The sequence below is a fragment of the Numenius arquata genome, unplaced genomic scaffold (assembly GCF_964106895.1).
Source record: "Numenius arquata unplaced genomic scaffold, bNumArq3.hap1.1 HAP1_SCAFFOLD_49, whole genome shotgun sequence".
Classification (NCBI taxonomy): Eukaryota; Metazoa; Chordata; class Aves; order Charadriiformes; family Scolopacidae; genus Numenius; species Numenius arquata.
This window is the reverse complement of record NW_027415198.1, coordinates 398,614-413,081: the sequence shown is the minus strand read 5'-3', so window position 1 is coordinate 413,081 and position 14,468 is coordinate 398,614. Positions and strand designations below refer to the sequence as shown.

General features: G+C 50.4%; 1 protein-coding gene across 1 annotated transcript; it reads right to left on the bottom strand.

Moving 5' to 3' along the window:
* Positions 1 to 4,608: 4,608 nt before the first annotated feature.
* Positions 4,609 to 5,739, bottom strand: LOC141478478 (olfactory receptor 14A16-like). The gene is made up of 2 exons (XM_074167521.1): positions 5,703 to 5,739; positions 4,609 to 5,567 (listed from the first exon to the last, which is right to left on the bottom strand). The coding sequence occupies exons 1-2, from the start codon at positions 5,722 to 5,724 to the stop codon at positions 4,609 to 4,611; spliced, it is 981 nt and encodes a 326-aa protein (XP_074023622.1). The 5' UTR covers positions 5,725 to 5,739.
* Between the last annotated feature and the right edge of the window lie 8,729 nt (positions 5,740 to 14,468).

Sequence of the window (14,468 nt, the reverse complement as noted above, 5' to 3'; positions counted from 1 at the left end):
TTGAAGAGCATCCAGCCCTCCTGGACCCCTTTTCCCTGCAGGATTCTCTCCCAAGGGACCCTCCCAACCAGGGCTCTGAACAGGCTAAAGTCCACCCTCTGGAAGTCCAAGGTGGAGGTTTTGCTCACCCCCTTCCTTACCTCACTAAGAATTGAAAACTTGACCATTTCATGATCGCTAAGACCAAGTCGGCCTCCGACCTCCACATCTCCCACTAGTTCTTCTTTGTTTGTGAAAAGTAGGTCTAGTGAGGTGCCTCTCCTGGTAGGCTCTCCTACCAGTTGTGTCAGGAAGTTATCTTCCATACACTCAAGGAACCTCCTAGACTGCCTGCTCCCTTGATTAGAGAAAATCAATAAGAATGACTTAGGAACCAGAGTTAAAGGACTGGACCATACTATCCATCCCTTTAGTCCTGGAAATTGGGTTTATATTAAGAATTTTTCAGGTGATCCACTAGAAGAAAAGTGGAACGGAGCATTCCAAGTGCTACTGACCACCTTCACTGCAATCAAAGTGAAAAGAACAGCCGGCCTGGATTCACTGCTCCCGAGTGAAAAAGGCTCCAGACAAGCAGTGGACTTCGGAACCTTTAGGACCTTTAAAACTAAGATTACAAAGACGTAAACAATGGAAGGCTCCAAAGTGTGAGGAAGATCCCCCACTTGAGCAGAAATGGACCTCCGAATGTACTGGACCAGCAAAACTGCGATTCCAGAAATCATTATCATGATCTTCTGCATCACAGCTGGACAGAGAACTGCATCACCCGTCAAGATCTAGATGATGTCCCCGACCCTGAAGACTGGATCAGGAATGGATACTTGGTTAATGTAGGTCTGAATATCACAGATGAAGAAACTAAGGTATACACAGTTTTAAAAACTGATGGCCAAATTAGGAGAGACTGGGGAGATTAAGGACAAATACCATCCTATAAAATAAGAGAAAACAGCTCAGTTGATATAGCATGTAAATTTGATGTGAAGCAAGTATACTCACTGCTAGAGAAAGTGAAAGAAACTTCTAAACGAACATTATGGCAAGTCCAGCACGATACTCTCGAAATAAGGAACATCATTACAACCATCGAGGAAACCGGGGAACACCACTGGTGGGACATTTTTCTAAATACCTCATTAAATCTCCAACCGCGGCACAGTTTTTCAACTTCCCAGTGCATCCTGTACTAGTGCTGATCCTTGTAGCCCTACTGTTGACTGCTCTCAACCTTTGGATGTGGTGGAAAGTACGGACTCTTGCTCAACCAGTACATGTATTGTGGACTGTAAACAAGATTTTGCAAAAGAATTTTCTATAGCTTACAGAAAAGCGGGAGTTGAATGAAGGAATAGGGCTGAGTATGGCTTGAAGGTTTGCTTGACACAACTAAGCCGCTCTTAGCATAAAGAATGAGTTAGCAAATACTGTGAGTCTTTGTTTTTCTAACTTGGCTAAATGCAAACAGGGGCCTAAGCACGTATGCAACTAGCAATTGTACAGGTCAGCACCTTGTTATCTTCCAAGAGGAACTTATCTCTGAGAACAGGATGTGTCGAGACCACCAAGGCATGCAGAGCCAGCCTAAACCAGCCTTGCAGCTTTGCCAGCAAGAATAGAGAAGTAGATGACTGCAGTTCACCAAAAGGACGCAGTGATGAAGAGGAAGGGATGAAGTAAACGACCACCAGAGGTCTTTGAAGACCAGCAAGAGACTGAAAGACGCATGCGGGAGTGGGGGGCAACGTATGACAATGAGTTCTGGGAAGAATAATGAATATGTATGTTTAACTTGTGTATAAGCTGTGTAACTCATGGCTTTTGGTGCGCACATTTGGAGGAGCGATCCCCTGTGCGTCCAGCGCTGCAATAAAGAATACCTGCTTAATAGTCATCCCCACTCTTGAGTCCTGATTTCGACTTTCACGGCATCACTATCCGTGTTACTGTTATTGTTTTCTTGTTCCCTTTGTTGTTCTGTTAAACTGCCTTTGTCCCAACCCACGAGTTTTGCCTTTTCCTTCCGATTCTCCCCTCATGGCTGTGGGGGGGGGCTTGAGAGAGCACGGCTGCCCCCTGGTTCTTTGTTGTCCTCTGAGGCCAAACCACGACAGTTGGTACCTGATGGAATGTTTCAAAAAGCTCTGGCTGATTGAGTGACGGGAGAAGTCAGGAGTGCGCTGGCACTTGTCCAGGGCATCTATGCTGGCAGGAGGTATCTGTGCCTCTGTAGCTGAAGGTATTTGTGTCCTACATCCAATCCCAGTTCTGGAACACACTTTCTTTTTTTTTAAAAAAAAAATAAAAAGAAGAGCAAGGATACAAATTCCCCCCTTTGACTATTATATTAAAGCAAAAGGAAAAAAATCCACAAATAATTTTAAAAGCTGAAAAGTACATTTTCTTTTCTTTGCATCTTTTCTTTAGTTCTTCTTTGATTCATATTTTTATTGACATTTTTCTAAACACTTCTATTATAATCAGGCTCGCAGCATTGAAAAAAAAAAAAAAAACGGTCATTTTGTGCCTTGCATAGAGCCCCGTGTCCCCAAAGCAGTTCCTGCCCAGGACTGTCAATGTGTCAATGACACCCCTCAGTCTTTGCACAGAGAGTCACACCGTGATACCGACCTCTCGTCACTGGCTGAGGTTTTGTTTTAGGGGGTCACATACAGCAGAGGGAGATTCGTGCCCCATAAGCATTTGCTCTGTTGTTATCAGAAAAAGGGCCTGAGGTCGTAGGTTCATAGTATCAGCTCAAGTTGGAAGGGGCCTTGGGAGGTCTCCATTCCAGCCTGCCAGAAACATGGTCAGGCCACGTTGTTCAAGGCTTGGACCAGTTTGAAGAAAGTTTGACAACGTCCAGGGCTGGAGTCTGCTCAGCATCTCTGGGCGACCTGCTCCAATGCTTGGCTCAGCTCATGGGGAAAAGCGCTTTCCTATCTGCAGGCTGAGCCTCTTCTCTTTCACCTTCCACCCACCGTCTTTTGTCCTCCCACCATGCACCCTGGTGAAGAGCTTGGCTCTCTGTTCTCCATAAAGTCCTCCTAGGTACTGGCAGGCTGCAATGAGATCCCTCTCAGCCTTCCTTTCTCCAGGCTGGACTAGCTCATCTCCCTCAGCGTCTCCTCATGGGAAAGGCGCTCCAGTCCCTGACCATCTTGATCGTCCTTTGCTTCAAGAAAATTGATTCAGGCACTGAGCCTGGCAGGAGGACAGAGATGGCCAAACAGGAAAATTCACTCATAAACTTGGGGTGTGCTGCCAGTGCTGGAAGTGGCCAGTGCAACAGATTTGGGGTGCTACAAGTGCTCTGTGCCACCTTCCTCAACTGCCCATGCCACCAAAGGCACAGACCAGCCTCCTCTCTCCCGTGTCTGCAAGTCTCAGATGCCTTCTACAAGCCCTGGCTCTGCAACACCAACCCTCTTGTGTGACTCCTCACCCTGCATGGGCAGGGCGCTCAGCTAACTTTAGTGTGTTCCTCTTCCAAGCACTTTCAAGCCCATCCCAGTCTCTCTCTGGTTCTCCCTCTTGCTTCTTGTCCCTCTACCCCATCTCTCCCCTGTCCAGCCCAGAAAAGCAGCCCATTCTGGGCTGACCCCGTGGCAGTGCCCATTGATGGGTTCTGCAAAGCTCTGCAGACTCAACCCCACAGCCTCAGCCCATCTGATGGTCACAGTAGCTCCTGGGGGGCAGAGAGATGTCTCAGCCCCACATTGGCCCCAGGGCTGAGGGCCGGACATGGCACGAGATGGCAGAGACCAGTGTCTCCCCCGTGTCCCCTGCGCCTGTCTCCAAGACATCCTGACCACTGACAGAAAGCCCCTCTGTGTCAGCCCCTCTTCCAGGAGAAGACTCCGGGCCCCAGAGCTCCTCAGACTGCTCCATCCCTAGAGAAGCCTGCCCTGAGCTGGTGCATGCAGAGATTGATTTCTCTTTGTCGTCTTTTTTTCCACCTTGGATGCACAGAGATGCTCCTTTGCTCTTCTCCAAGGGCGTCCCTGTCCCCAGAGAACATTTCACCAGGGAACTTTGTCTGATCTGGCCTCATTTGCCACTCCTTCCCCCTCCTCATGATCTCCACAGGGTCCTGCACTGTTGTTTCTGCTCCGCAGAGCGAGTTGGCTGTGATGACTGAAAGCCATGGAGGGACAGTCCCAGGCAGATCCCTGTGGATCATTCACCATTTCCAGGGGAACTGGGCACCCATGGGTGAAGGCTCAGCCTGGGCCCATTCCCTAATACATTGCCCCACATTGTCCCATTGCCTAACACTCTTCCCTCATCCCATGGAGAACCCAAACAAAGCAGCATGGCCTTGTGAGGACAACTTCCTCAGCCTGAGCTCAGCTTTGGAAGAAGAGCCAAACCTCCAGACACCGGCACTGAAGAAATCCCATTTTATTAAAGAGACATGAGATGGGAGGTCAGCTGTACCCCTGTGCCAGGCACACGTGAACAGGCCTCAGGGTCAGAAGAGCTGGGTTCATGCCTCTGGAGAAGTGGAACGTACCTGGACACACATGGTTATCACAGAGAAAAGGCCCAAAGCCCAGGAAGTTCCCCAGATGAATCTGAAATCACTTCTGAAGAGACACGGGCAGGTTAATGCTGCTGAGAGATTAGCGACAGAATCAGCTTCTTCGATGTGTCTTTCAGCTCCTGGTTCCTCATGCTGTAAATGAGGGGGTTCACAGCTGGAGGCACCACCGAGTACAGAAATGACATCACCAAGTCCAGGGGTGAGGAGGAGATGGAGGGGGGCTTCAGATAGGCAAACATGCCAGTGGTGATAACAAGGGAGACCACGGCCAAGTGAGGGAGGCACGTGGAAAAGGCTTTGTGCCGTCCCTGCTTAGAGGGGATCCTCAGCACGGCCCTGAAGATCTGCACATAGGACACCACAATGAAAACAAAACAACCAAATGATAAACAGACACTGACCACAAGAAGCCCAACTTCCCTGAGGTAGGAGTGTGAGCAGGAGAGCTTGAGGATCTGGGGGATTTCACAGAAGAACTGGTCCAGAACATTGCCCTGGCAGAGGGGTAGGGAAAATGTATTGGCCGTGTGCAGGAGAGCATTGAGAAACCCACTGCCCCAGGCAGCTGCTGCCATGTGGACACAAGCTCTGCTGCCCAGGAGGGTCCCGTAGTGCAGGGGTTGGCAGATGGCAACGTAGCGGTCGTAAGCCATGACTGTGAGAAGAGAATACTCTGCTGCAATCAAGAGGACAAACAGAAATAGCTGTGCAGCACATCCCCAGTAGGAGATGGCCCTGGTGTCAAACAGGGAATTGGCCATGGCTTTGGGGACAGTGGTGGAGATGGACGCCAGGTCAAGAACGGAGAGGTTGAGGAGGAAGAAGTACATGGGGGTGTGGAGGCGGTGGTCACAGGTGATGGCGGTGATGATGAGCGCGTTTCCCAGGAGGGCAGCCAGGTAGATGCCCAGGAAGAGCCAGAAGTGCAAGAGCTGCAGCTCCCGTGTGTGTGCAAATGCCAGGAGGAGGAACTGGGTGATGGAGCTGCTGTTGGGCATTTGCTTCCTCTGTGCATTGGAACCTGTCCAAGGAAGAAAAGGCAGTGACAAGTTACGGTGGACGTCTCAGAGCAAAACGTACTCCAGTTCTCATAGAACCCCATGGAGCTGTGCGATGGAGTTGCTGTTGGACATTTGCTGCCTCTGGGCATGGAGACCCCTGCAAGGAGGAAAAGTCATTGACAAGTTATGGGAGACTTTTAGCAGCAAAACCAAAGCCTTTTCCTACAGACCCTTCCCTGCTACACGCCTTACCCCCTGTATTCCTTTTCTAGGAGACCTCCCCTCAGCTCCATGGCTGAAGCTCTGCTACCGTGCTGGTTGAACGTGCCATGAGGAGCTGGGCCTCTGCCCACTGGTGCCGAGGAGTCAGCCCTGCTCTGCAGCAGAGGGTTCATGGGAACGCTGGAAGCAGGGGCCAGTCCTGGTGTTTGACTTTGTCAGATAAAACCATGCCCAATGCACAAGGGTGTGCCAGTACCTGCACTCCCTCTTCGAAGGAGTGAGGGAGGCAGAGGCCAGCTGAGAGCTTTTTTGAAAAAAAAATTCCCTCCGTCCCATTGTGGGATGTCAGAAACCCTCAGTATTCCTGCTGCACTCAGGGAGAGCAGAGTGAATCCTGCAAGGCAAGAGGATTGCCTGTGGCTTAGTACAGAGCAAGGGGAGCTGGGCTGTCCCTCAGCCCCTGACACACTGGGCTTGCGCCTTTCTGAGATGGAGGGCGATCACACGCCCTCAATGTTTCCCTGAGAAGTCAGCAGAACCTGCTGAGAGCAGAGGGATCCACTGCAGACAACTAAATGTCTCACCCTTTCTCAATATCTCGGCAACCACTTCCAGCCCAGGACACACAGGGCTCATTTCACCAACCCAACAGCATTTCCTTGGTCATAGCGTCTCTGCGCTTCTCCATGGGGCTTTCAGGTAACACAAAGATGCTATGGGACAGATTTGCATCCTGGAGGGCAGCTCACAGCTTGGAAGGACACCTCAAGGAGATACATCAGTTTTTTCACGATGTTATCTCACGAAGGGAAAACCAGCTGATTCCCCAGCCCCACAGGCTGCATTGTCCACAGCCGCACAGGCGAGAGGAAAGCTGGGACCCTTGTTCCCATGGACACACCTGCATGGGAGGACGCACAAGATCAAAGTGTGACTCTGCAGCTGAAACTCCCATCCCCAGAGAGCCCGAGAGTGAGAACAAGAAAAGAGCAGCAATAACACAGACAAGTGGAGAAACAAGGGAAACTGCAGCGAGGGTCTGGCTGAAGGAGGCCTGGGCAGAGGCAGCCGGGCGCTCGGGACAGCATCACCCGTACCCAGCCGTGCCTGTCACCTCCCAGACACCGACACTGCCGGGCAGTCGCTCTCAGCCCCGCTGCTCTGCAGGGAGAACGGGGCAGGTGGCTGGAGAGCTGCACCACGGCTCTGCTGGAGCTCCGGCTGCAGAGGAGGTGGTTCATGCCTTGGACCCCACAGCCCTGAGGGCAGAGGCTTTGGTGGGAGAGGAGGCACGGGGGGGCTTGCTCAGGGGAAGGGGTCTGCATTGGAGGGGATCGTACGGAGTTTGCGGAATTCTCCCTCCCACAACATTTCTGGTTTAAGTTTCCTCTCGTTCCCATGTCATATCCCTGCTGCCAGGAGATTTTCCTCCTGGGAAGTGTTTCCCTGTGCCGTGTCTTATCCTGTCAGCACTCACAGAGCCCATCCCAACCTCTGTATTATGGTTTGAGAGAACCCACAACAATCTATTGTCGTTAGACAATTATTCTATCACCTGATGACCCCTCCCCACCCCGAAAAGGGGAATCGGGGAACACAAAGAAACACAAGGGTTGAAATATAAATAAATTTAATAGAATAAGACTAAATAATTTACAATAACACTGAAGAACCAGTATTAATCCCGATACTGATATAAGATATTCAGGAATTATACTCAGCCAATTATATCAGTAGGAAGCTGTGCACTCCCAGCAGGGACAGCAAACATGGGACACTGCAAGCACAATGGCTTCGGGAGGAAGGGAAGGTCTCAGGGTTCTGGCACCGGGGAAGGAATTGTCTGGACCTCCGCCATCAGGGAGAGAGCCCCCTACGCAGCAAACTTTTCTAATTTATATTGAATGTGACGATCATGGTATGAAATAATCCTGTTGGCCAGCCTGGGTCAAATGCTTGACCTTGCTGGTCAATGCAGGCCTTGCTCCTCCTTGTCCCTGCCCCTGGCAAGGCTCGAAAACACCGAGACCTTGAATCCCACAGAGCCTGGCTGGCTATAAAGTAAATATTTTCACAAATTCAAACACTAGAGTCTTCTAAAAGTGCAATTTTCCCAGCATTAGAAGAAAAGTTAGTCCTGTGTCTCTCAACCCAGGACACTCTGTGCACTCAACTCGACCCTACAGACACCTGCCTGTTTGCAGGGCAGGGGCTGGGTTCATGTTCCGTTTTGGAGGTTCAAGAGCTCAGAACAACCTGATGGGTACAGCAAAGGTGATGCTGGTGCTGGGTGTAGGCACAGGAGTGGCTGAAGGCACTTTAGGAGGCTATTAGCAGACCTGCTGATCACTTGAACTTACGGCTCAGGAGTCTCAATGACTTGTTCAAACTAGATGGGTCCTTTTCTATTTTTGTTTCCCACTCCCACCCTCGCTCCTGTCCCCTGCGCTCAGAGTAGGAAACTGAAAACAGAGGTTCAGAAAATCTCCTTATAGTAAACTCTGCCTTGACCTTCCGCTTGAAACATCCCCTTGGAAATTTCCTAGCGATGATCTGGATCTGCGAGCAGCCCTGACGCGCACAGTACCCTCTCAACAGCAGAAGGACCCTGCCCTGCCAGAAGTATTTCCTTGCACACACAGCTTCTATCTGCAGCACCATGGGGAGCCCCCGCAGGAGGCTGAGAACTGACCCTTGCAAGTGGCAGAGTCCCTGCCCCAGCACACAGCCCCCAGGGGTGATGGGACCCTGCTCCGAAGGACAGCCCTGGGCACCCCTGGCAGCAGACTCCCACGCACACCCTGCAGCCCTCCCTGGGAGAAGGCAGAGAGGCTTTGCTGAGCAGCATGTCCTTCTCCTCTACACTAGAGAAACTGTGACAGTCCCCTCGACTGTGGGATGTGACAGCTTTTGGAGATCTTTCCACAAACTGCAGATACATTGCCCTTCATGCAGGTACTTACCACGTAGAAAGATGTGAAGATTTCTCCCCCAGTGAGCTCTCAACTTTCTTCACAGCCCACACTGCCTTCAAGCTCTCTCTGCCTTGCTCCTCTCCCCTCGGTGCCTGCAGGCAGTGCCCTCAGCCCTTGGCAGAGGAGCTGCTCCTGGGCAGAGCTGTCTCTCTGCCGCGCTGCCCCATGGCCAGGAGCTCCCTTCATCCCAGGAGCCCGGCCCAGCTCAGCAGCAGAGCAACAGCCCAAGGCAGTACCTTTTCTGCCCCCTCTGGAATCCCTTGAGGTGTCCCTGGGGCTGCAGGGGAACCTGCTGATGCAATCCCTGATGTTCTCTCCCTCAGCTGGATAGAGACACTCCTTTCCACAAGTGTCATTTCCCTGCTGAGAGGGAGAGTTAGCTCTAAATATCAACTTTCCTTGGCCCATCATTAGACAGGACAGCCAGACGGGGACAGACAGGCATCTCCTTTACCCCTGCTGAGGGAAGGGATTCAGCTGAGGGAATCGAGGCATCTCATCCTGCGTTTCTATTCCTAGCATTTGATGGAGACTCAGCTCCCTCCCATGCCTGCTAGAAGCCCACAGGAGATGGGATTCCTCTTTCCTCAGGTGTTGAGCTGTGCACAAAATAGGCACCTGCATGTGAGCCTCTTTTCTCCACTCCCACGCTAAGTAATGGAGATGGAGGGCGGGAGTGAAATGTTCAGATGCAAATGCCTGGGAACATTCCAGTTGCCAGAGGTGGTGCAAGGTACACGCAGGAAACTGCAAGCTCTAATGGGGACGGTGATAGAGACGGGGAAACATCTCGGGGATCGTACATGAGCCTGGTGGGAAATCCTTTAGCCAAGTGAAATGACAGCTGATGCCCAAATAAAAGGAACCTTTTCCTACTCCTGATGTTCATGGCAGTTCACAGAGGTGTTCATATGAATGGACTGCAGTCATGTCCTGTAGGGAGAGCAAGGTCTCTCTCTTTTCCACCAGCTGAATTTACTCAATCTCCAGTGACTACAATGGCATTTGTCCCAAGTTCAGCCCCTCATTGCCTAACAGAATTCAGGGCAGCTACTCAATGTTCCAGTCCAGGCCCACAGAGCTCTAGGAGATGCCAGGACGGGCAGGGACTGCACAGGACCTACAGGAAAGCCATTCCCATTAGGGCGGGTGTGTCACAGATGCCCCAGACTGCATTATAGAATCACAGAATCATTGAATGGTTCGGCTTGGAAAGATCCTTAAAGATCATCAAGTTCCAGCCCCCTGCATTGGGCAGGGACACCTCCCGCAGACCAGGTTGCTCAAGTCTCCCCAGAGACCTTCTCTTCTCCAGGCTGAACAACTCCAGCTCTCTCAGCGTGTCCTCACAGCAGAGGTGCTCCAGCCCTCTGATCATCTCCGTGGCCCTCTGCTGGACCCGTTCCAACAGGTCCACGTCCATCCTCTGCTGAGGACTCTAGAGATGGATGCAGTACTCCAGGTGGGGTCTCACCAGAGCGGAGCAGAGGGGCAGAATCCCCCCCCCTTTCCCCGCTGGCCAGGCTGCTGGGGATGTAGCCCAGGATGTGGTTGGCTTTCTGGGCTGCCAGTGCATGTTGACGGCTCATGTTGAGCTTCTTGTCCACCAGCACCCCCAGGTCCTTCTCCTCAGGGCTGCTCTCAATCCATTCTCTGTCCAACCTGTATTTGTGCCTGGGATTGCCATGTCCCAGATGCAGGACCTTGCACTTGGTCTAGGTGAACTTCATGAGGTTCACACGGTTCCCACCTCTCCAGGCTACCCAGGTCCCTCTGGATGGCATTCCTTCCCTCCAGCCTGTTGACTGCGCCAACAGCCTGTTGACTGCGCCACCCAGCTTGGTGTCGTGTGGTGTGGTGCTGAGGGTCCACTCTATCCCACTGTCCATGTCTCCAACAAAGATGTTGAACAATGCCGGTCCCAGTACTGACCCCTGAGGAACACCACTTGTCCACTACTTGGACATTGAGCCATTGACCACAACCCTTTGCGTGTGACCATCCAGCCAATTCCTTAACCACCGAGTGGTCCATTCATCAGATCCGTGTCTCCCCAATTTAGAGACCAGGATGTCATGAGGGACAGTGTCAAACACTTTGCACAAGTCCAGGTAGATGACGTCTGTTGCTCTCCCCTTATCTACCAATGCTGTAGCGCCATCACAGAAGGCCACCAAATTTGTCAGGCATGACTTGCGTTTTGTGAAGCCGTGTTGGCTGTCACCAGTCACGCCCTTATTTTCCATGTGCCTTAGCATCTTCCTTGCCATCTCCAGAGCTCACGGTGAGCAGTACTGGCCATAACAGGACTTTTTTACCCTCTCTCAGGAAATGGTTGAGGTTTTATGATTGTCTGTGCAGAAAGAGCAGTTCCAGTAAGAACCAGGTGAGCTCTCCCCATGCCTGTGGCTTCCTGGCACAGAGACTGTCCTGAGAAGGGGATCCAGGCTCTGCCACTCTCTGGAGAGGGTGTCTAATGAGCAATGTCCATGGCACCAGGGGACACAAAGAGAGACTTTTGCGAGACCAGCCTTCATCTGAAACACTTCAGATTCGTCCTTGTGGACTGGCTGTCATGCTGTATATTGAAATACTGATGCCATTGGCATTGCCCAGAGGGGCTACCTCAGACGCAGGTTGCTCCGCTGCAGATATTTGTATTTAGGCAGGCGAATGCTTTTGTTGATTTAATGTTTTTTGTTCTTGTAGATGCTGATATTCTTAGGGAAATCACAGCAACTCTTGAAGGATAATGGAAGGATTACCACCTCAGCGGCCCTCCTGTGAGCTGGTTCCTGTTTGCCATTGTCTCACTGTCACTGGGCAGGGTGTGGTGTAAAAGGTGCTGAGCAGAGGAGGACAATCACTTCTTCTGGCTGTGCTCCTGCTCACGCAGCCCCGGACACTCTTGGCCGCCTTTGCTGATGGCTCATGTTTTGTCTGATGAAGCTCAAGGATCTCCAGGGCCATTTCCATTGAGCTGCTGCCCAGCCACGCAGCCCCTGGCCTCTGTCACTGCAGCCTGTAATTCCCCTGCTCAGTCCTGAGGCCTTTTTAGAAGATGTGTGCCAGGTTTGCTTTTTGCTTTCTCCCGTCGTGATGACCTTCCCAAATGGATCAGAGCAGCCCTGCTCTGACATCAGCCTGGTCTCTCAGCATCCTGGGATTCATCCTCTCTGGTCCAACGGCCTATTAAGGGATGACCATGCACTGCTGGATTTCACATGGTGTTCTACCTCTTAGGCACATGGAACTGGGAGGCCTTGCCGGTGAAGAAAAAGGCCAAGAGTACCTCAGCCCTACCCACACCTACTTTTAGCAAATTCAGCAGTGGCCACACAGTCTGTTTCTTCTTTAACTGTTTCTGGAGTAGGAACAGCTCATCCTTGTGCCCTTGAACTCCCTCTCTGTCGTTGTTGTTGAGACGGACAAACGACACGGACAGCAATCTTCAGCAGTTCAAGCAGTAACAGTCCCCCTTTATTAGCACACGTATATTCTTATATATTCTTTCTTAACACATGTGTTCTTTTACTATTGGTTACATATTGTTATAACAATATATCATTGGTTGTCTCTTGCAAAACATCAAAACTACTCCTTATCTTGTCAGTCCCCAGCTGGTACCTAAAAGTTGTTTTACTTCTCAGGATGTTTTCTACTCCCTTCTTTCTCAAGGATATACTTTAATCTCTGCAAGGTCAACTCCTGACTCCATTCCCACAATCAAGGGTTCCACGGACCCGCCGCAGTCCCCCACAATTCCCCCTTTTTGTATTTGTGCCAAAAATATCGCCCTCATCGTCCACTGCAGGGCCCTTTGCAGCAAGGAGATGACACATGGCAACATTAATAGCACAATTACAACAATCAATAAAATAACTAATCCCGTTCTTACTACTGACAACAACCATCCCGACAGTCCCCATTCACTAAACAATCTGTTCAACCAATCCCATCCATTGTCAACTTGCAGCTTTTGTACTCCTTCCTTTAACAACTGTATGCTTTTATGAATTGATTCAGAGTGATCTGACAAGTTCATGCAATACATTCCATCAATATCCTCACATCCATGTCCTTGAGCTAATAACAAAAAATCTATTGCCACTCTATTTTATAACATAGCATGCCTAACTGAGTCTACATCTAATAGTAAATTGCTTAATGCCGCAGAGGTTGCATTCATTTGCTTTGCTAGCCAGCATCCTAACTTATTCAAGGTACTTAATGCTTTGGCAGCAGCTGCTCCTGGTACAAACATGGAGGCTGCCCATATTTCACCCTTATTCCAAAAAGTGACTTGGTCATCACAGTCTTCATTGTAAGCATGGAGGCTCCTCTTAGCTTTTTTTTTTTTATAATAGCGATGTTGATAAATCATGGACGTATTAGGAGTTAACAATGTTAAGCGTCCCAAACTGCATGGTCCTCCTGTTATGTGAGAAGGTATGGCTCCCCAGGCTCGATCTCCACATATCAGGAATATCCCCGGGGGTAGCGCCAAAAGGACATTTGAGGATCAAGAAATATTTGGGGAGGTAAAGTTACACCATACACTTGAATTTCTGTAAATTGTCATACTTGAATTTACCACCCATGCCAGGGATTGATTCTTTCCTGTATAATTGAAATACAGACAATAGTCCATTTTTATAGATCCCAAAAGTTCAAGCTCTTGAGGTTCCAAAGGCACTTTAGGCAAATAAGGCACCCATGCGTCCCATGTATTAACCAACGACTCGTTCTGAAAAGTTGCCCGTGCTTCATGCGGTACCGGCCACTTGTCCACTGGAACACCAACGAGACACGTAACAAATGGATTCTCTGGTGATGTAGTGGCCAGACATATGGAATCTTGGCCAGTCATGTTGGCTAGAGTGATCCATACATTGGTCCTTGTCTGCGTTGGCATCCAAAATGCGTTAACCACAGCACACATCATGAGGAAGATAACACAGGCTTCACATTCCGTGCCGGCATCCATTGCGGCCCGTGATCTGTGGAAACACAAGCATAACCTCTTCCCCAGGTTAATAGATCATACGGACCCATCCATTGACCCGTATGTAGATCCCGCACTAACACCTTTGCCCCTGGCCCCACCCCCTCCTGAGTTACCAGGGAATTGAAATGGCGAAGGATGGGCGGTGTTGGGGTCGGAGAATCATCAGAAACCTGTAAAAAATTTAAAACATATGTAGCTTTAGCCAATCGTGCATCAGGTGGTTCACCCAGCATTCCCCCTTTTTGTTTTTGGAGGAAGCGCTTGAGTGTACCGTGGGCTCGTTCTACAATGCTTTGTCCTGTGGGAGAATGGGGAATTCCAGTAACATGGGATATCCCCCAAAGCTGCAAAAATAATGCAACTTTCTGAGACACGTAAGCCGGGCCATTGTCTGTCTTAACTTGTTGGGGAACACCTAAAATGGAAAATGCACGTTGCCAATGGCGGATGACATCACGTGCAGATTCCCCAGTATGAGCAGTGGCAACAAGAGCTGATGAAAAAGTATCTATAGAGACATGCACGTATTTCAGACGCCCAAATTCGGGTACGTGCGTAACATCAGTCTGCCAGATCTGCAAGGCACGGAGGCCACGAGGGTTGGTGCCATAGTAAATAGGGACATGATGGCCCTGACAATCAGGGCATGCAGCAACAATGGCACGTGCCTCAGAATTGGAAATATGAAATTGACGTTTCAGGGCCCGATAGCCCTG

Bases quoted from the DNA above. Each gene is read 5' to 3' on its own strand.
- LOC141478478 (XM_074167521.1), bottom strand. From the start codon at position 5,724: ATGACTTTTCCTCCTTGCAGGG. The intron at 5,568-5,702 runs GTCTCCATGCCC...TTCCTTGGACAG, and splicing joins GACTTTTCCTCCTTGCAGGG to GTTCCAATGCACAGAGGAAG.